A 23,269-nucleotide genomic window follows, 5' to 3' on the forward strand; every position below is an offset into this window, starting at 1 on the left:
CTGTTTCATGGCCTGACTTAACTCAGTCTCCCTTTGATATATTGATATATTTCATATAGGTGCATGCACATTTCCTGGACAGTGTTTTGCTGTGCAGCAAACACATGTTTTTAGTAAATAGGAAATCAAATCCTGACCTAATGTACCTCACATTTCTCTCTTTTTCATGTCAATACTTAAAATCCAGTATGTAGAAGTGATATATTATTAGTTCCACCCTGCAGGAACTATAGCTCTACACTGGGCTTGAATATAGAACCATGAACAATTCTGTGTTCAATTGGTAGAGATATTTATCAGCAATTAATATACTGACGTATTCTTCAGTTAGCATATCAGTCTTCTCCTGGAAATAATTCTGTTTTTGCTGGTGACCACTCTAAATGCAGAGAAACAGCCTGCAAGTAAATTTTATAGTGTCTAGAATTACCCCAAACTTGTGGGGTCTACAATTACATGGGATTGAAAGAATATACTCCGGCCTAATAAAATGAAATTACGCAGTAATTACTGTCTAATTTCCAAACATGATGGGGACATAAAAACATTATGATATCCCAGCACTGCACTGTAACTCATGCTGTGAGGTGCACAGGAAGCGATTGTTTTTTTTTCGCACAAGGCAAAACAGAGCAGCCTTCTCATTAGCTTGTTGTTTACAGTCTCACCTCCTCCTTCTCCATATAAATTCTGTATAAACAGAGAATCCCTAAAGGCTTTACAGTATAAACTGTGGGAAAATAGCACTAATCACAAGGCAAAGACCAAGAGGTGGGAGAAGAACAGGGAGAAGAGTAGGAACAAGGTGAGATTATTCTCACCCATAAACCACTGGTACATACTACAATGCGCTGGTAGGAATATTCTAACGGACTAGATAAGGATTAGCCTGGCGGATTGTGCTACGCCTTTCATCTTCCAAAGCGTGGTTCAAAAAAAAAAAAAAAGAAAAAAAAAGAACCTTATCCTTTAGATGAACCCGGTTCTTTACAAGAGTTATAAGAATGAGAAAAAGCGTGTCGAACTCTACCTTTCAGCCGAAAGCTTGGGAATTCCACAGGAGAGTGGAACAGCTCATTATATTGAGTAATTTATTTGCTTAGCAGCTGCCCAGGGGGAAGTGAAAAGTTTCTACATCCAGAAAATTCTGTAAGTAGTCCATTTACAAAGCAGAGCTGTCCCCTGCAGCAACAGAACACCATCCCCCTCAACCAGGCTTCAACAATTAACCAGGCCGCTGGAGCCAAGATTGTTTTCCTGCCCGGCATCAAGTATGCTCATCCTGCACAATTACAGTCTTAATTGAGTACTATGATAAACAACCAAACTAGAGTGTGAGCTTATTAAATACGGCAAACAATATGACAGTGTGTGGTGGGAAACTATATGAATCACTGAGCGTTTCTGCCAACCAAAGACGTACACATTGACTTTTCTGTCTTTATTTTGTAATAGCATGATCTTCTAAGATAAGGCTTCATTGTCTTCACTATTAGAGCAACATGGTTCTATGGACAACAACGCCAGTCTGTCCGTCCACCAGTCGCTCTACCACTTCAGCTCAGAATTAAAAAGAGCTGGAAATTACTGGATGCAGTTTGAAAGGAAACTGGGGAGTAGGGATTTACGCCATTAGTCGACTAGTTTATTAAATGCTGCTACCCAAGCTGGCACCACAAATACTAGCGGGTTAAACTTCTCATTATTTTATTAATGTACACATTTAATTACAGGATAATGTCTTCATAATTCACTGCAATAATTGCTGCATTTTTACCAAATCTGTAAAGTCTGACATATTTAAATCTCTCTGGTTAGAATGTCGGGTGAAAAGAATTTGCGAGTTAAATGTGAGAATCTACACGTTTCTTTCCCCCGCTGCTTCTCTGATGTCCACCCTCTCGTTCCTCTCCCAAGTCCATGAACTAAGGGTTAATTTTGACCAAAGCAGAGTTGGCGGTGATTGTTGGAACGGTGAAAGATGAGGTTTATCTTTCTTCTGTCGAGTTTGAATGAAGTGTGTTTTACGATGATAAAATGACTGTTTCTGTGAATGGAGTCTGGTGGCTGTGGGGAGAGCGATGTATCAGCTGTTTCTGGTTAAACAAAAAGGATCTTCCTCTTCAACACAAAGGTCTACCTCTGTGGAGATAGGGACAGTCTGAGCCTGTCAGTGGCAACAACAAACACCTTTAGTGGACGTATATCGACTGTAAGTAAACACCCGGACCGATTACAGTTCAGCGGGTTTCTATCTCATTCAATACTGGACCAATTCAAATCAGACACCCTGGTGCAAAGTGCCACACATGTCAGCAACATTTAAACTGTGATTCGGTCACTGAAGAATGTGAGCAACGGTTTACAATGACTGTTATATTATTTTTTTGGGACAAAGTTTAACATTAAAGATTAAATTGTGCTCAATGTCAACTGTTTTCTGAGTTTTCTTATTTTGAGACTAGTCGACTAGTCTAAGGTTGAACTTCTGTTTAAATATCAGGGAAATTGCTCGTTAGGAACATGCCTAACGACGAGCCATTGGGATTTACACATCAGTGAACTGTCCTCCAACTATGCAGAAACAGGGCTGACAAACGGTAACTTACCTTAGCAAACATTAGCTTACTCACTTGCAGAGGGAGAAATCACAAGCGACACCATGTGCTGTGACATCGCTTGTGGTATATCTGCAGAATTTTTCGTGCTTCATCACCTAGAGTTCGCTCGTTCGCTGCATTTTAGGAAGCAGTATCAGGCCTTCTCTTAACCTGCCGAGGATCTGCCTGAGATCTAAACTTTGTCTGTTCAAATGAATTTGTGGTTTGAAGTCAGTGTGCAGGTGCTCCTCTTTCATCAGTATCTCTTGGGCCTTGATACTTGATATTTTGAATAACATAAGTGAAATATCTACTGAAGAAATATTCACCTGGATGCTCTCAGAAGTCAGGAACACACAGGTAGTAAACTGGCAAAGACAGCAAAGTGCAATCCTGTAGTGGCGGCTCTCCACAGGAGAGAGCTTAGCTTTACATTGAGGCGGCTTTGGAGGCATGTGTTCAATTTCAAACTCAAACACCACTCAGAAACCTCCCGGGGAGGATGATGACAGAAACCTTTGCTATGCCGGTCCAACATTTGAGTTGACATTAGTCTGTGGCTTTCTAAACATTTCGGAATTAAATCCCAAAGTCAAATAAATCTCAATATAAACGGCCTGATTTGGTTGTTGATTTTGCTCAAACATCGCTGGGGCCCCGGTGGGCAGATAAAGCTTGTGTGGACACGATCACCTCGCAGGGATTCACTGAGGTTAACGGAGATGTTGCCCTTGAATCCAAGGATACATTCTGTTTGTTGTTTTTTCTTATTTGGTTTCAGGCAGTGGAATTAGCTGTTAATTGGACTCAGCCTTTTTGTTTTCCTTTGAGAACAGCAGGGTGTACTTTCTGAATCTGAATCACTTTGATTGCCAAGTAATCAAATGCACACAAATTCATCTAAATGACACTGTGAGAGAGATCGACGATTTAGAGATTTAGAGTACATGCTGACTCATGGTCCAAAGCAAAGTGGACCTTTCAGCGTCGAGCAGATAATCTCTGACTTTGAATTTACATCTCCTAACTGTGTATTCACTCCATATTTTGATGGTGATTGATTTTCTCATAGAATATAGTCAAAATTTAAAAAATATATGTGAAAAAAGTCTTATTTTCAAGAACTGATGTGAGCAGCCTTATTTTTAGGTTGACAACCACAAATTATATAATGCGTTTTGAAAGAAGCTGTATCAGGAAATCTGCTTGGTGCAGAATAAGTAATCCCTGAGCGCAAGTGAAAACATTATAGCATTAATATTCTCTCGCTGTGGTGTCTCCCTTTTAGGCTGCTCAGAGGAGATGATCTCTTGTGGTTATTAGTGCAGTATGTTGATGGGCGGCGAGCCACATAACACTGATAAGAGAATGAGAAGAGGAGAAAAGAAACCCAGCTCCTCATGTGTCCTTGTTAATATTTCCCTTCCCCTGCTGACTTTCCATTCTGATCTATCTCTATCCTCCCATCTCTGCCTCACCCATGCAGCCATTTAATCTTTAATCACCTGAAGTTTAACAGGAGAGAGATCTTTGTTGGAGGGTGATGTTACTTAATTTAGAATCCATTAAACTGGAGCCTTCTCCATAGTGGATGAAACGTTTATTTTACTCCTTTATGGTGCTGGTACTAAGTCAAAGTGAAGGGTTTTGCAGACTGCAGTCATATAGTTACATAAGTTGCAGTCGTCAAAGTTCTTCTTAAAGGCGCCAACTGTCAAATAATTCAAAGGAAGCGAACAGCAACACAATGAATAGCTGGTGAATTATGTAACCAACAGATGTTTTTGTAATTTCTACTCAGCTTTAGGGGACACATACTCAGGTGGACCACATGCCACAACAGTAAGCACCTTCATGTGTGGAGTATCTTATGCTGCAAAAGCATGATGTTGTACGAGATTGAATGACCATCCGGTGTGAAGCAGAATATAGACTGAACCTTTTCAGCTTCTTAGCGAACGGCCACGGGGTTAACTGTGTGCGAACAACTGCGCTCATCTCTCGGATCCGACGTCCGCAGAACGCACGTGGCACGTCCCACCAATGTCGGGAGTGGATAAGCTTTCTCTCCGCTCTCACTTTTAGCGCCAATGTAGGTCAACGGCACACAACACAAGACGCCACAATTTTCTCTCAATGTTGACCGAGTTCTAATACATCATCGGAAAACAAGGTCACTGATACTCGAGAGGGATTCCTGTCGTTAACAATGAGCCCGATTGTTTCTCATCTTTTATCCAGACAGATGCTTGATCCATCAGTCTCCCTTACCCGAGAGAGCGACTTGAATCCTCTAACAGGCCGCGAGTCGAGGACATCTGAGAGAGAGCGCATTGGGATGTTTTGACAAAGCCCCGGCCTTGTCCCTGATGAGAAAAGAGAGGCACGTATGGAAGGATCTCTATATACTGCACGGCTCTCATTTCCTCAGTGTCAGTGCAGCCTGTCCAGGGCGAATTTATCATGAACAAAACCATAAGGTCTCTGGGTTGTCCCCCAGCTTTGCTCTCATGGAGAAACACCAGAAAACTGTTCGCGGTCATCAGGCTGTCTGGTGTCTCGGGGCTCAGGGTGAGACAGAGGTAGGTGTCACAAGCAAGAACCAGACCTGCAGGAAGCCTCTACAGTCGATGAGATGACCAACAATGTCGACAAAAGAGGTACCCGGATTATAAGAGGTCATGCTGTCTGAATTTGAGATTCAATAGATGGTGTGGGATAATGAGGAGTGTGACGGAGGGGCATATGGAGCGGAGCCCGACATGTGCAAAAACATGTGGAAAACGTTCGCAGGCTTAACAGGCCATGATCTTTGAGTTCAGGGAGATTCGCAGGGATCGTAGGTCACGTTATCACATCTGCATATGATGGATGTGCTGTGAAAATGAGGATGATAAAGTGTGTGGGTACACAAGGTTCCTGTGCGTGCACGCGATTGCACGCCGTATGGCAGTGCATTTGTGTCCATGCGCTGTTATGTGATTGTGAAGGGCTGTACGCGTGGCAAATTTAGTGTTTTTCTCTCATTAGACTCTCCCTTCTTCTCATTAGAGGCTCTTTGTTTGTTTGTTTTAGCCCTCTCTTCTGCCGCTTGGATGTGTGCGGAATAAACAGAGAAAAGGAAGACAGGCGGGCAGAGAAAAAAGAAAGCACCTGGCCGTACTGAAATCCCGTGGCGGTGGGGAAGAGGGAATAAAGGCTCCTGAATGTTCCCCGGGGCCTCAGCAGACAGAGTGACACGTCTTAGTGCCGGCCTCCTCCTGCTGCTACAACATCCTACACCGTGTGCGGACCGAAGAGCCAACCTCTATCAAATACACATCACACACCTGTTACTGGGTCCAAATGAAAAGATCAGTAATGGGAATTAAATGGTATCACCTATGATGCAGGAATTAAGTCGTGATGCCATTTAGCGGACGAATGTTGCAGCAGTGAACATCTGTTTAGACCCTAATTTGTATTCCTTATGCTTAACTAAATGGCTCCTAACAGCAGCTGAAGCAGCCACCGATCTCACAGAATAACTGTGGCTTTTTACTTTAACATAATATTGTGTGAATGCCTATTGTGTAGGCAGACTGTTGACATTTTGGTCTCCCTCTCCCTTTTTCTTATTTTCTCCCACTCTCTCTCCCCCTCTCTCTGTTACTGCAGCCCAATGCAAACCTTCCTTCGTCTTTGTTTGCACAATGCACAATGCAGCAAACGCCTGGAGGGGGTGTGTTTGTTTTGTTTTGCTTTGTGTCTTGTTCCAGCGCAGAGGACAGCCATCCAGTCATCAGCGTGGCTGTCCCCCACGTGCGCTGTTAGTCAATTAGAGCTGCCATTAAAGACAGAGGCACCCAGGGAAATAAAGGCGGCGGTGTGGATTTGTCTGTGCTACGCTGATTTCCACCCTTAAACCCTCTCCAGACGAAAAGGCTGCAATAATTGGGATTCTGACAGTGGGTTAGGGGGACTCATTTCCTGCCTTCACCTCCTCCCATCTTCTTTTCCATGCAATCATGTCTATCCAATCATGTCTGCCCGGCACCTACCTTTGCACTCGCTCTCCCTAACTCTCTCTATCTACAACCACAATTGGCTGAAGAATTACTGAAGCCTTTCCTCCTTAATCTAATTGCTCTGGGTGCAACTGCGGGAACCTCACTGATGCAGACCTCATCAAGAGACTGACATTAAAAGAGGCGCAAGTGTGTTCTGAATCCTCCACATTTTGACCTAAAAATGCTTATCATTCATGTGACTTGCTGACTCTTTGTGGGGCCTCTCATGTACAGTATGTCCATTATACTGCATACCTGAATTTTTTTATCAGCAGTCATGCTGTTTGAAAGCGCTTTTCTTTTTTCCCCCAAATACAGTCATTAACACAAACAGAACCAAAACAAGAATCAAGCCGTCACTGTCACTGTGACAGATCGCCTCAATCTAAATCTTCACTCTCTATAACACGAGCCACGCTCCCACAGTCCACACCCTTGAACTCACAATAGCATGGGGTTAGATGATCAGATTACAGTGCAAAAAACACACATGGACATTGTAAAGGGAGTTTGCAATTCCACCCTTGAACATGGCTCTCATTGTGCCCCACTGGAGAGAATGCTTTTCACCCTGGAGTGTTTGCAAGGGCAAACATGTGGTGGTGCGCCATCTCCTCGAGGCTCTGACGGGGAGAGGGATCTCTCTTTTCAGGGCCATCTCTGCTGAAAATCGCCGGTGTGGTTCCTTCACTCGCAGCGCTTCTCAGTGAGGAAACTTAATCTCACTTGTAAGACAATTGCAGAGAAAAAGGCCTCAGCAATTTGACGCAAGCACCCCCTTCTACTGTCAATATTTTGACAGATTTCATGACAGCGTAATTATTCGCCGGGATCCCTGCCAAGGATTTAATTGTTACATGCGTAATTACACGTTTAGTTGCAGAGATGTTGGAACAAAGCAGTGGTGGTGTTATTAATATTGCGGTACAAATAGTCTCTTTCATCTTGACTGCTTTCTGCTGTCTCTGTGGCTCCATAATCCAGCTATGAAAGAGGATATCTTACAAACCCTCCAGGGGCACCTCTCACAAATCAATTCATTACCCCATAATATCGGCAGGCAAAGGCGCATCTTTCATAGATCAATTCATTATCCAACTTCTGGCAGTTGAAAGGCAGTGACTGACCACAGTTTCAAGCACTGATATCAGCTTTCAGACTTTCGGAAGATGACTGGAGAGCAGACCAACTGGTGGCAGACTTCCATCAAAAAGGGCCTCTGAACAATGGGGAGGGGGGGCACGACAGAAAAATATCCTTTTTAACTGTAATGGTTTTATTTTCTTTCTTGGTAAAATGCACACTTCCCCGTCGTTTGCTCTGAGGCTCATAACTATTGTATGGAGCCATAAAAATCCATCTCCGTGCGTAGCGTTCTGCTGCATTCCACAGCTGCACTCCCAGATAATGCATTATTTTCATGAAGCTTTAATATTCAGCCACTGCATCAAGTGATCGGAGAAGACCACGTGACGGAGGGGGCAGCTGAGACTGTCTGTGTACACGTACGCTGTGTGTGCTTCAGTCAGGGTCACCACGGTTTGCCTACAAGCCCCGCAGTGCTCGAATCCATAGCATTCGCGACTGCGGCGGGGGTGATGAAGAGGAGAGCGTGCAGGGAGGGAAGCTTTTCTTCAGGTGGAGCTTGGGTAAAAAAAACCGCCAGTGTTCAGCAGGTGTGGTGATCGGTGAGGGATGGTGAAACGATAAGTCTCATGGAATGAAAAAGTCTCACGCCCAGCGGTGCGAGGATATAAATGAATCAACATGCTTTCCCTGTTGAACTGACAGCATTTAATTGTATAATCCCGTTTAGCACAAAAAAATACCATGACTGCGGACACCCCTGAGATGTTCCAATCCATCACATGCAGTGAATTACATGTAGGTCAAAAAACAAGCAGATTTGTGTAATTATGCGGGCATGTGGAATCAGAGTAGCTTGCTACAGCAGAGCGGCTATCTTCACATGCCTCTTATTGGCCTGTATTCCATGAGGGGGAGCTGGTGCCTGTCCTCATTAGTAGTCATTGAGCGGGGCCCGGCAGTGTTTGTGAGGCAGCACCCATCACGTTTCCCCTCCCAGCACACACACACACAAACACACACACACACTGGGGGATGTGTTGTAATTACAGGCGCGCATAAGAGAGGAAGCAACACACCGATCCGAAACGCAGGTGGGTGGTTTGTTGTGCAGGGATGGAGCAGCACGGCTCCAGTCTGCAGGCTACACGCCGCCGTGCTGCTTCAAGTGATCAAGATATCTAAGCACGTTGACCAAATACCACCTGCCAGAGCGAGGACAGGGCATGGCACAGGTAAATGTTGGGTACATTGATGTTTTGAAAAGCCGAATCAATTTGCCTGTGAGGGATTCCAACTGATGGGAAAATGCAGGCAATTTTGAAAAATCTCCTCTTTGTCCTCATGGATGGAAAGAAGCGTTCTACCAACAAAAGGTCAGCACGTAAATTTTCCAGATTGAAAATTGTTCATGTTTTCTTTGAATTTTTGTTAGGCATTAGTTCTGTTAAATTTACACAGAGAGTGCTTCTCTTCTGGGGGAGGATGAAATGTTTTTATATTGGTTTTATTCTGAAAAGAAGAAAGACCTTTAACATCCCCGCTAACAAAATCACACTCTGAAAGTGCATCTAATGTTTACATATAGAAGAAAAGATCAAAATCTTTATGTAAAAGACGGGGGTTTAATTATGCATGTGCTACAAGGTCCACAGGAAGAAAAGTAATAAATAATTTGTGCCCTGACAAGCCGTTGTGATTCGCAACCAAAGACCTATGATGAGCAACTCCCGTCCTTTCAGAAGAAACAACTACACTCAAAATGTTCTGCAGCCACAACTGCAAAAGGCAGCAGCATATTTTCAGATCTAAACCAGAATTATCATGTGAATTCCCATATTCAGCACTCTATAGCCTGTTTTTAATACATGGCCGTATATCAGTAGCTTATACCATCAGTTGAATGGGAATAATAAATCCCTGGAACAGCTTACAGTGAGTGCACTATTGGACATAAACACTGTGCACTGTGTGTCCTTTGGTGTTTGGATTAGTATGTTATGATGGCACAGCGCACTGATTCATTAGGCTTAGCAGATTTAATGAAAACATTAGAAGAGCAAACCATACCTCGACAAACGGTCCCATTCTCCACAGCCTCGTTGCCAGCCTTGCACATGCACCGTCCGATGGGCACCATCCATTCTCCGTCTCCGTTGCAGTACAACTTAATGGGCACATCCACCTCCTCTGCGTTGGGGATGCAAACGCCTCTTGCAGCCACCAGGGAGGTGCTCTCTGCCCCTGAGAGTGTCTCCTGGAACAGCGCCCCGTTAGTGATGATACGAGGGCACTTCCGGTAAAAGACACGGACAGCGATGAGCGACATGCAGCCGCCGTAGTCCTGGAAAGCCAGGTAGAAGCCATTTCGCGACACAGGGCCAAAGCTCCGAACCTCAGTGTTGATCTTCATCACTCTGCCCCCCAGGTCCACCTGGGAGAAGCTCTCGTCCGCTGCAATGGTGTCAACTTTGATCCAGGGGTTCTCCATCCAAGCTGGCGAGGTTCTGGTGGCCGTGTCGGCATCAGATTCATAGTAATAAAGGTTAAACGTCTCTTTACAGGAGCCCGGCACGTTGGGAATGCTACTGCAGTCCCTCACTGAGAACTTCATCTCCACGTGGATCCGCTGAGCGCCACGCCGCCGGATGTACTTTGTCCGTACCCAGTTGTTCTGATTGTTGTCGAAGACATTGCAGACCTGGTACGTCCGGATGGTGTTCATGTTTTCATCGTAACCGCTCACCTCCTCCCACTGTTGGCCAAGGACAGACATAAACACATGTTTACATTTGAATGCAGAATTTAAGGGGAACAAAATCATTCAATTAAGTGCAGCTCAGCTGTGAAGCAGTAAACGGTGGGCATGTTTCCTATTAATATAAACTGTCATAAAGCCCCGCTGATACCTATACTGCAGCAATAACAAGAACGTTTTCATGCACACTTTATAATACTTTGATTACCAGGAGTAATCAGCTTACGGCAATATTGTGATTAAATTGATTACATGCTGCTCAGGAAGAAAATATCTCAAATAACCCGGCGTGCATGGATGCATTAGATGAGTCTAATGGGACAAATGAGAACCAGCCTTTCCAGCACGTTCTTCCACTGAGGTAATACTGGTATATTAACAAGGCTACTTACAGGTTCCTTACTCTGATCCTTTCTCCAGTTTGTTTAGACAAGTAAATAAAGTCGTTTTACCGAACATTAATAGTCAGAGGATTGACTTATTTTAGTGAGAAACAACACATAAGGGTTCACTATTTGGGGCGTACACGTCAAAAGCAACACAAGAGAGCATTTTTTAACCTATGAGAACAGCTGTTACTGAATGAGGTCCTATTTTAGGACATTTTTAGGACTGGGTATATGAGCTGGGCATCAGTTGGTAACTGGCACTTTGCACACGGCTTACATGACAGCTAAATCCAACAAAGGGAGGACATCATCATGCAGTCGTCACATACTTTAACTCGACTTGGATTACAACAATAATCAGTTTGCCTTTTTTCTGTCTTTCTAAAATGTGTAGCTGCAGCTAATAGTTAGATATAGTTTTCATTTGAGTATAATTCTTGTACATCATACTCGATTCACAGGAGGGAAATTTATTATCTCTGTTTTGGAACGTTAAAAAAAAGATAAGCCCTACTCATACAGGCACACAGCTTTGATGTTTACCGCCGCCTTTTCTCTCATCGAGGACGCCTGTAATGCTTTCAGAGAAACTGGAGACATTAAGTTACTTGAGCAGAGCAGGGAGCTTCTGGTTTATGTGATAGTGTGTCCTACTTTTTATTTGTCTTAATAGGACACATTCATAGCACATACTGTAATGGGCTATTGACAGTGCAGTCAGAGCTCCTTTCACTACAGTGAAGCACTGAGGAAACATGACCTGAATTTTCCACAATCAAAGTCATACTAAACTGACATAATCATATTACACAGGTAATCATATAAAGGATAATCAAGGGGCAAATTTTACCTCAGGTTTTCTGGGTATTCTGGTCTACTTCAAAGTCCACATATTGCACACCAATTTGAGTACTCGCTCTGACTGTACAGACTCCAGATGCAACCTCCGTGGTTTTCCTGCCCCTTGGCCATGGATCAAACCAGCTTTAAACACCATGCGCTCTAACCACCAAGCAGGTCGTGACCTTGACCTCGGCGTCTCAGCCCCGAGAACCACGCTCTCAACCCCCAAGAGCCACTTTGCATCAGCTGCACCCTCTACTGCTTCCACCGCTCTACCTCCCCCCTTCACTCTTCACTTCACAGCTGATATAATTTCTCAAATTAGTGCCCACTTAGTGAGGATTTTGACAGATTTTGACGGGTTTGGAGAAGAAAGTCACCCCTCTTGTTGCAAACCAGCGTTGTATCAAACACTTTCTGACTAATTAGAACAGCTTTGGTTCTTAATTCCCATGTCCTAATTAATCACTGCTTGTGTGATGCTGGCTTGACCCAAGCCCAAACCATCGCACGAGCCAACCTAAACAGAAAAGACTGATGTGCAGCCAAGAACAATAATAATAATAATAATGAGAAAAAGGATTGCAGATTAACAAAAAAAACTATAATAAGAACTTATTTATCAATGTTAACAATGATTTTTTATGTTACATCGGAGTCCACACATTTCCATAGTAACACTGCTAATGTAGCTGTAGAAATGTAAATTTAAACGTCTCCTAAATAATCAGACTACATGTGGATGCAAGTTTCTACTGATGCATCACACCAAAGTGATGTAGTGTGCCCAAATTTACTGTCTACTACAACTAAAGCAATTATTAATGACTGTAGAAGCTACAGGTTCTTGGGGGTACGGTTTAAGGATAAATCTGTCTTTTGGCCCGTACTGGCAGACATCATGATCGCAGGTCAGGAGCAGCCATTGACCTTCCCACTTGTTGAGGAGCAGTGGGGAGTCGGTGGGCCAATTAAACAAGAGCGGACAGTTCGCTTCTACAGAGCACCGAGCGTCGGACAATTGCAGTTTAATAAAATGAATGTGGAGACAGGTGGGGGTTGCTGCTAATGAGGGATGCAGACAGGGGAAACTGCAGGGGAAAGTGTTGGCAGTGATGTGGGGGGAAGGGTTGAGCCAGGCTAAAAGAGACCCCAAACAAAATGTGTTTTGATGGAGGGCCCCTTTTTGTCCTGTCATGGCCTCTTTGCCCCGCTTTCATCACAGCCAGTGGAGGGAAGCAAATGGGGCATAATAAGAGCCTAACGATCAAGCACAGAGTGTGAAATTAGAAGAAACGTCTTCATTTTCACAGCTCTTTCCTCGACTCTTTACAGAGAGTGCTGTAAAAGGGTGGTCATGTGTTTTAAGTACAGAAGGTGGAGGTAACCCTGGTGGTGGACGTCAAGATGGATTAGTTAGAGGGGAGGAGCTGCCCTCAGATGATGCTGGAAACAAAAACTCCACCTTATTCTGCCGAGATCCTGTTCCTGTTGCAAAATGTTGTTTTTCTTGTTCTCGGAGTGTGGAAATCAACAGCCATGGGGCTGAGTGCATCGCCTACTGCTTCACTATAACATGAAATAAATAAATGTTTAAGACCAGATCAAAGGCACTTTCTTAATAACCAAAGGCACAGCAAATATTATCAAGAGCTGATTTGCATTTATGAAACATTTTGGTTATTTTCCAAAGTTATTAGACATACGTAAGACTTCAAGATAAATAACAAGCAACAGGTTTTTTCATGGTACACTGGGTGTGCTTCTCTGAGAAACACCACACAGAAACATACTCTTATTATATAAAAGAAAGCATCGGTGTGAAACGCACGACTGGCTCCAAACAAAAAGACACTGTTTCATGTTTTAATTGCTCTCGTTGGGGTCTTGAAATTAATAATCCGGGGTTGAACAATGTTGGCAAATAAGTTTCAGTGTCTGGTTTAACCTGCTGGGTGTTACTTATCCATTATTCCAAGCAGACTAAAACAAACACGAGGAGTGCACCTGCATATGATATTTGATGTGTTATCTGAGCAAATTAGGTGTTATATTTAGTCCAATATTCCTATATACAACAAAATAAGCATTTGAGAACTGAATGCTGCACAGTCTGTCTCTATCTGTCTGATGAAAGTCCACACCTGCTGTTTGGATGATGCATATTATATTTAGATCAAACAGTCATGTGCAACTGCCTTCGGTCTATTCTCAAAACAAATTCCTGCACATTTATCATTCTGCCAGCTAAACCGGTTTTCAGCTGTGTGAACTGTTGTCAGACCGTCTCTTCCTTGTTAATAAAGCTGCTTTCCCACAACCGCTTTGGGTCCACTGACTTCGAGTGCCTGTAATTTATGCTATGCAAAAGCAGCAGCACTGAGAGAGACAGAGAAAACCTGTCTGAAGAGAAAATAGATTGTGGTGGCTAGACTACGGCTGGGCTAGTAGAAACTATATTTCAGCCGCTCCTCTCCTCCTCTGGTGTTATACGAGGTGCTACAGTTCAGTGACGCTCGCTGAGAATGAGCTTCAGAATCGATATCTGCTCTGCCACTCCAGGAGAGAGACAGAAAAGTTCAGCTGACCTGCAATCCATACGTCCTCCTTGACAGTAGGTCTCTGCTTTGTCTGTTAAGCCAAGCGGAACGCATGGTCAAGAGTGAATTATAGACTAGAGTCATCTCTGCAACGGAGACGACTCACCAGAGACGGCTTCTTGCTTCATTCACCAGTCAAAACGATGAAATACGTCTCGCTGTCCTTGGGCCTGTTTGTAACAACTCATTACCGAACTCCTCTGTAAGCATACATTACGCAGGAGCTACTGCACTGTCCTATTTTACATTTACATCTCGTCCATTTAACTGACATTTTAATCCAAAATGGTTCACAGTAAACATTCATGGAGGGATGTTCACTGCTCAAGAACACATAAGTCATGCATTTGTAGACAGATCTTAACTACCCGAACCCTAACACCCAAAAGATAAAATCAACAATTTCCAACCATTAATCCTAAATTAAAAAAATGCAAAACTCAAACAAAATCCTCATTAAAACAGAGGAAGAAGCCTTATAGTTGGCCTCATGTTGAAAGATATCTGCTTTCAAGGACAGACAGGCAAGCAGCAGCAGCCGGGAGTCCACAAACAGACATATGGCTTGTGGTATGTCGCCCCGTTCTATTGCTCTGTGGGGATGTCCGTACAATGCATTCGTACAGCAAGCAACACAATCAAGTTGTCAGAATTCTCAATTTCCTGTACATCTGCGCAACCAGGAGAGCTCAGCCAACATGCAGGCAGACGGTCAACAAGTTTGCTGGCTGCAAAAAAGCTGACCACAACTACATTCTTCATGGCCACTGGTCGTCAACGCCCGGGCAAATTTTTGATAAATAGATCTGTCTGGAAAACTGAAGTGGAGGAGTTGTTGATGGTCATTATGGTCATACAAAGCTGTTCGAATGACTGTAATACGGTTGTTTGGAGGACTAAAGAAAGATTCACCGCACAAGCAAATGAGCGCATCCATTATTGCACTCATCACTGGGGTCAGTTGAAGTTTGAGAGGTTATTATAGTGTTTTTATATTCTATTGCTACCTCTTTATTAATCCACGGTACATTATTACATAATAGGTAATGACAAAGCATCATTACATGCGTTAAATGTTAGAAACAATGTAAATGCATAAGTCTAATAGTTAAGCCATAGCTGCATGAGACAAGTAAGGTAGGAATCAGCCTGTTCTATGGACGCGATTGGTCAGAATAGAGTGACACATCAGTGAAGTGTGAACGCGCTGTCAGAGCACTCCAAGATTTAACAGCTTCATTGTTTTGACGTAACATGAACTGTGTATTTATCACAGCTTGTCATTACAGTGTTTGAATTAACCTGAACTAGCGTCGCGATCCAGGGCCACGTTACATATCACCGCTCTATCACTGACAGAAGTAAATAAATTATTCACACGAAAGCGGGGAGAGAGAGACCCTGCGGAAAACTCTGGAGGCGCAGTCGCCCCATTTGCAGTAGTGGGAAATCTGTCAGAGCAAGAGTGCCTTCCCTAGAGGGACAGGGGACAAATGACACCCACTCTCTGCATTCAATTACTACGAGAGAGGCCATGGGAGCCAAATCCTGCAGGAGGCCGGGCTTCATAGAAAGGAGAGACTCACACATACACACAGACTTAAGTAGAACTGTCTGCTGCAGTCAGCTCCAATTACCACTGTCCACTACTAATGCACACCATGTGAAACCAGAAGAACAATCCCATCCTTTAGCCCCGCTCCACAGTGCTACATGTGGACTGTGTTTGCATATTTCTTTATGTAATTCCTTCAGTATAATTTTGCAGACTTTAATTGTGAATCACAGTCACTGTCACAAATTAGTGGTCACTCGAAATCCCAACGAGCCCGATACAATGGAATATGTTCAACAAATTACTTGTAAAGGAAAGGCGATGTGAAAAGAAGTATGTCGGTCTGCCACACATGACTGCAATTATATGTAAACAACCACAATCTTATTCCAAAGGAATTCTAATACAACATGCAGCATCTTTGATGCATCACAAGGAACCGCTTTGTTCAAAAACATTTTGCAACGTCCTGTGCAACACTCCTTTGTGTGGTGTGTCCCCATGTGACGCTAGATATATCCTGGTACAGCACATTATGACACATCCATAATGATAACCTAACCCACACACACACACACCACCTCATTATGTTCTCCGCCTATGCAGGAGACCTCAGTTTTCCTTCCACAGGACTGCTTGTGCTCCCTGCGGCCGTAAGTCTATTTCTAAATGGCTGCTGTTGTCGGTACTTCAGCGGGTCAGGAGGTCTGACCTGATGTTCACACGTCTCTCAGCTCCACTTGAGAGGAAAACATTGACCACTTAACCCTGCTCTGCTAGCTGGCTATACATTAGCTCCATGTCACAAAGCAGATTCTCAGTGGGTCAAGCTTTCTGAGTAACGTTGCGCAGCTAAATGTTTAAGGAGCCGCACAAGGTTCTTCGCCAATGTTGAGTTTGCATAAGACGTAATGTGCATAGCAGTTTTAGCTTACAGAGAAAATTACCCAGAGACACACATCTACATGAGAGTTCCACTATATTGACGGCAGCAATTTCCCCGTGTGGGTGGACTGAGGCATGTGATACGCGTGTTTTATTGCCAGAATCTCAGAACGTTTATTCAGAAGACAATAAACTTCCAAACCTGCCTCGGGATAAACTCTGGTTTGCTAAATATTACATAGGTCGTCTGCGTTTTCGGCATCGCTATCAAGAATAATGAAGACATCTTGCTGATCTGGCTCAGGGACAATATAAGCCTGGCTGTCATTTTACATAATTAAAAGGAAGAATTTCCTGGCTTCAGAACGAGCGGGTTATAAAACTTGATTTACAGAAGCCAAACTGCAATATTGCTTTACACAAACGACTTCCAAAAACCTACTGTAGGAAGCTGCTTTTCCAGCTGTGCTTGAAGAAGTTTCTTACAATAATAATTTGACAGGCGGTATTCGCATGTGCTGTAAAACGAAAGAGCGGAATAACACCAACTGCCGTAACATTTCTGACTTAAGATCACACTGTTACTTGTTTGCGTTTCCGTTGCGTCGCAAAGTATCACATGTCGAGTTAGGATATATTTCATGAAGCCATAGAGAGTAGTGAAAGCCAACTGTTGGTGCGGCGCTCTGCTGGATGTTACTGATCCACCGGCTAAGCCCATGAAGCCATGCATATATGTGTGTAAGACAATAGCTTCTGTAAAGCACCTCTTGCTGTTATACTGAGAGGGAGAGTGAGCTCTGTTTCCACACCTGTTGCCCTGGGCCATAAGGGACAAGCTATCTCCATCGCTCTCGCTCTTCGCTTTCCAACGGACGGTGCTTTTGACAAGCCCGGCCGTATCCTCTTAAAACTTCAGTGCCCACGCTGATAAGGCCAGCCTATACCTGACTAAATCCAGCGGCTTAGGGGCTTGTTCGCATTTCACTGCACGCCAAGAGAGGGATATATCATAAATGCATATGAAGGTTTTCAGAAAGGGGCATAGAGTTATCTGAACTCACACATAACCCTTTGAGTAAAATCAAAAGTGAAGATATTTGATTTGGAGGAGAGAACTAGCACACAAACAGGCGGTCCACCACACGTTACTGGAACAAAGATGATTCTCGAGGAGCTTAGAGGTCTTCAGCATGATGTTTAGACCTTAATTTCACCTCCCTTTGGTCAGAGTGGGCATTTTCACCACACATACTTCGCAACAGTGACCTTAGCGTTCAACCGTTTATTCTGAAGTTTCTACTTAGTATTAAATCTGATTATGAAATGTGGGCTGAGTGAATGTTTAGCGGAATGTAACATTCTGCAGAGATGAAAGGGAGATGTGATGTAAACTGTCTTTGGAGTCGGTAAGCTGTCTCTCTGCTGCAGATTGGATCCAGAGCTGGCGAGAGAAAAGGAAACCAGGCGTCTTTTTGCTTCGGTATTGATTGTAGGAATTAGCGGGGAGGAGACGACGCTCCCTCACGTTGGGAGAGATGAAGTTGTCCTAAATTATTGCTGAACAACTTTGAAGTTGTATCATGGAACTGTTGAAGGCCAGCCCCCTATACTGCCAGTTATTTTGTGCAAAAAGACACAGCATGATAGAGTTTAATTCAAACCATCTTTAATACAAACCACAGAAGCATAAATAATTGAATAAAATCCGCAGTGGCTTTTTGAAACGCACCAGCAAATAAGTCTACAACATTTTTTCTCTCTTTTGGACTCAATCTAAGAAGTCTAAGTCTTGTGGTGGAGAAAAAAGTGAAGGAGACTGAGACTCTGGTTTTGGCTGGCTTTAAGTAGGCCTGGCTTGCATGTGGCTAGGAGGAACCAATGCCTTGGCAAACCATGTGGAAATACTGTGCATCAAACACCAACAGGGGCCGTGTAACACATAGCTTCTAGCCTGGCAGACGAACACACGTATTTAGACTTAAGTTCATGATTGTTCATTCTTATTGTGTTTGTCATGAACCAGAAAGTTCAGATCAGGTTGAAATGAACGAAACCTGGATCATTCATGGAAGGAAAAGCGAAACGAAAAATGGGGCCTGTGACTCTTCTAATGTAGGACAAGAAATGTATTTGGAGCTTTATGGGACTATGGAAAAAAAGGAAGAAAAAGTGGTGCAATCTGCACAAGTTCCACACAAACCAAAAAGTTTCCTCCTTCAAACATCTACTAATGTGGAGATTATAAGCAAAAAATAAAAATAAAAATTCAAATTCAAATGATTTCTATCTAACTTTGCATTGTATTTGGGGGGAAATGGTTCATCTCAGTCTGGCTCATTAATTGATCTTTGACCTTAGAGTGAGAAACCGAAACAGAGACCAAAATAAAGTTATCATGAGGGACTGAGCAAATTTACACAACCCACCAAACACCTCACCTTTGTCATTATGATGTCATTACTTAATTAGTGACTTAATTAACTCTTCAGTATCAGAAGCAGATCGCAGCATGTCACTTACGCTGTTGTCACTGGACCCTGACACCGGGTAGACCGTCCAGCCGAGCTCCGCTGTGGCAGTGGTGGAGTCCATCAGAGTCTCTGTGGAAAGACGTAAGGAGAGACGGCGGTCAAATAATCTCCTGACAACATGAAAACACTGCTGCGGCTGAAAGGAAACCACTTGAGTCATGCAAATATTTTGAGAGGAAGAATATACGTTTACTCCATAAAATGTCAGAAAACAGTGTTGATTGAAAATTTCCAGAGCCTGGGATGACATCTTCACATTTCGTCTGAGCCACACATGAGGAGAGCAGAGGGGCTCGCATATTTCTGGATATTACACAGGGGTTGTTTCGGGTTTCAAAGGGGGGTTTTTTGGCAGCTTTTTTTTTCTGCGACAGCAGATTCAAATCAACACATCTGTCAATCTGTGTTTTCAGCGTTGAAACGATTAGCTGATTAATGAACTTGTCGATCGGCATAAAAACTACCAGAAATTTAGTTATTTATTTTAAAAATTGCTTCTCCAATGAAATAATACGCTTTTCTTTCCAAAACATTTTTCAGTTGTGTATTATTGGACCAAACTAGCAATTTCAAGATGTCACCTTGAGCTCAAAATTGACATAGTAATGAATGATAAAAATAATCATTAGCTGCAGGCCTACAACAAAGACCCACATTAATACAATCCATGTTGAGGCACAGAGCGATTGCTAGTAGTTTTAGAGGAGGTCGGTCACATCCTGGGCAGCCAAACTATGCCATCATTCATACGACTTATAGGGAAAACAAGAGGCTGGAAAAGCAAATCTCCACGGTCCAGAGGAGGGGCCACCCTATATGTCATGGATTAGCTGGTGGAAAGAAACACCTCTGGTAATTGGGGTCAAAGAAAATCTGCCTCCTGTCTGTCATGAGGTCCTCTGCGGCAAACATTCCACCAGTCTGACCCAACTGTCCGTCATACGCTTACTGAACCATTCACTCTGTCACCTCCTTTCCCTCGTCTTCGTACCCTCTGTGCCCATGCCCTCTATTCCATTCCTGACTTCATCTCGACTCCGCTTCTCTCTGTAGGTAACAGAGGGCAGCGCTAATGAATTTCTCCTGCTGATTAGCCAGGCTGTGTCAGTCTTGTGCTCCAGCGCTGAGCTGCAGCAGATGGAGGGAGCGTTCATCAGGTTCGAGGCGTCAGCTGCAACTCCAAAATACCGCAGAGGGATTTAGAGACCCCCTCGACAAGCACGGCTACTAAGCTTAGCAGAAGTAACAGCCAGAGAGCGTAAAACAGGTCTGCTGAACAATTGCATGCTGCTCTGGCTCTTCATTAATATTGTGATATGAACTAATTCAACTGCTGCCAATAGTGATGGTTAATAGAAAGCAAATCCTAAATAAATCAGCTCCCCTGAAATCAGAAAACATGTAAAAGCTGTTTGAGAAATGCATTACTGGCAATAAGTGAATGAAGTCAAAGATAGAGGATCTGAAGTCACATCTCACAGGATTTTGATTAACGCCCACTGCGTTCGCAGCTCTGTACCAGCTTGCAGGATATTTTAGAGACTTCCAGTTGTTTCATAACCCTGGATTTCCTCTGATTTATATTCCGGCAAAAGCCACAGCTTTTAATTAACAGGCTCCACATGCATTGGTTTATTTCAGGGCCTTCTGCTGACTTTCCGTGCATCACCAGTACTCACAAGGCATAATGCTAGATTTCACATCCTATTCAGTTATCACAAAGCCCAAATCGTATAATTAGGCAGATGAGACTGCAATTGAGCAGCTATTGATAACCTTGCCTGTGACTCAGAGCCAAGCAGCCTACATGGGTGTTAGGCAGTGAAATGGTAATTATGCCCCATAATGATAACGATAATTAGTGCAGGAGTAAAGTGAGAATAATGAACCCCCTCTGTGGTGGTTTAAGGAGTGTTGTGGGGGGAACAGGGAGCGAATTTCCCCAGGAATGTTAACAAAGACCGGGTGACACCCAGGCGGCAACCTCCAGGGCTGAAAATTCAAGCCAATGCGAAGTGCCAAAAACTGCAGTGCTTCAAATGGCCACTTGAGGCTGGCTCCAAAAGTGAGTCAATCCCCATAGACTTCCATAATAAAACGTCCAACTTCACAGCAGAAAGAAGCATGTTCACAGCCTGATACGAAAAGACGGTTTTGGGCTCTATAACTACTTCTCCATTCATCACAACTGTACGGGGGTTGAATTTATATGTAACTTGTTTGTTTAAATAATAATAAAGCTTAAAACAGGTTCCTTTTGGCTCACTTTTGCTCCACCCACGCTCCACCTCTTTGCACTTTTGTGATTAACCGGGAGTTAATCACAAAGTCTGGCTCTTCCAAGATGGCCGGAGCCACAATCACTGAGCTTCACAATGCTTCTTCAGGAACCTACTCCACCCTTTGTTTGATCGAGTCTGCTCCACCACCTCACACATCCTTTACTTTCTCTTTTCCTGTCTGTTGCTGCACATTCCTTCTGCTTCGATCTGATCTCCCTTCCTATCCACCACCTCTCCCTTCCTCTGCTCCTCTGTCTCGGTAACCCTCCGTTCGCTGCTTCTCCTGCTTCACCCCTTCCCACCTCGTTCTCCTCCGTCTCTCCCCCCGCTCCTCTCTCTTTTATGCCCTGTCTCTGCTATCAACGGCCCACATGCTGGACAAGTAGCACCACAGCCTGAAAGACTGATCACTTTTCCTCCTCCTGCTGTCTACACTTCAGTCCTGGCAGCCACACCGATTCATTACCTCCCGTGGAGCAGAGCAGCACATAGCTCACCACTGTCAGCCACTTCCTCGTTCTTAGTCTGAACCCCCGGCTGTGGCTGAGCGTGGCGGCTCAGCAAGACATGCTGGCTATTAATCAGGAGGAGGACAGGGTGCAGAGGCTCTCGCCTGAATCCGAGCGCAGGCATCACTTCTTTCTTTCTGTTTGCTCTTGCGGCCACTTGTTTATGATGTGAGCATTTGAATTTTGCCACTCATGGGACTGGGAGTGACGTCACATGAGAGAGACGCTTGACTCACGGGCAAACATCTATTGTGTCTGTGGGTCACAATCGGCACTAAATACTGCACAGTGTACAATACACAATGAGCCGCAAGTTGATACAGAGGACCAGATGTAATCCATCTGTATTGTCCTTCTGTCCCGAGGTAGACTCTGTGGCTTTAAAACCAGGTGGCATTTTAATCCATTATGCCAGACTAAATAAAGTAAGTTTACAGTTACAGGGCCTGAAGAACGTTTTCTTTTCTGTGACCAGTTGTGCACCAGTTTGGTGGAGTTAGAAGAAGTCTTTTGCATTTTCTGACTAACTTTAAGTTTTGATAACTTTTTTAATAGAATAACTTGAGGTTTTGTTTTAGGACCTGTTATTTTCAGAGTTTTGCTAAAAAACACAGATTATTATACGGCAAAAAACGGTTTATTTGCTAAATTAAAAAAAGCTGGTGAAAATCATGTCCCTATTTGTGTACTTAAACTTGCTTAATCAGCACATTTGCATTTTCTCCCCACATTTCTGTAAACTCTCATTTACTATTCTAAGTATTTTATGAGCTACACTCAACGAAAGACAGCCTTGTTTCTGCAGCTACAGTGATTAATGTCTTTTTGTAACCTAATTCCAAAAACTTTTGATATTTTGTATCCCATTAAAAATTTCAAACTATGACTCTTACTTTCTCATCATGATTTATTAAAAAAAAGACTCTCACAGTCTGCTAACGCTTTACATAAAGTGGTGCTGTTTGTAGTATAATGGATTTGCACAACACCAGAATGTGTTGTTCCGGAGGACACATCCACTGCTCCAAGATCTGATGACAAATTGCAGCCTCTCTATTCCCCACATGCAGCAGTAAGTGTCTTTGCATTATTTGTGTGGCAATGGAGAGTGACACGTAAATATGTTTTTCGCTGTTTGAGCTCATGGGAAAATGGCCAGCGCGCTGCCAGTCGAAGGCA

At 43.5% G+C, this 23,269-nt stretch overlaps 1 protein-coding gene across 3 annotated transcripts in view; it reads right to left on the reverse strand.

Moving 5' to 3' along the window:
• ephb2b (eph receptor B2b) overlaps positions 1-23,269 on the reverse strand; it is a 115,675-nt gene that overhangs the window by 50,772 nt on the left and 41,634 nt on the right. For all 3 annotated transcript variants that reach the window (XM_041963131.1, XM_041963139.1, XM_041963123.1), the window contains exons 2-3: positions 19,289-19,368; positions 9,806-10,490 (exon numbers count right to left, since the gene is read on the reverse strand). In XM_041963131.1, the coding sequence (XP_041819065.1) occupies positions 9,806-10,490; positions 19,289-19,368 (765 nt within the window). The remainder of the gene's footprint in view (positions 1-9,805; positions 10,491-19,288; positions 19,369-23,269) is intronic.

Source organism: Chelmon rostratus, chromosome 2 (genome assembly GCF_017976325.1).
Source record: "Chelmon rostratus isolate fCheRos1 chromosome 2, fCheRos1.pri, whole genome shotgun sequence".
NCBI lineage: Eukaryota > Metazoa > Chordata > Actinopteri > Chaetodontiformes > Chaetodontidae > Chelmon > Chelmon rostratus.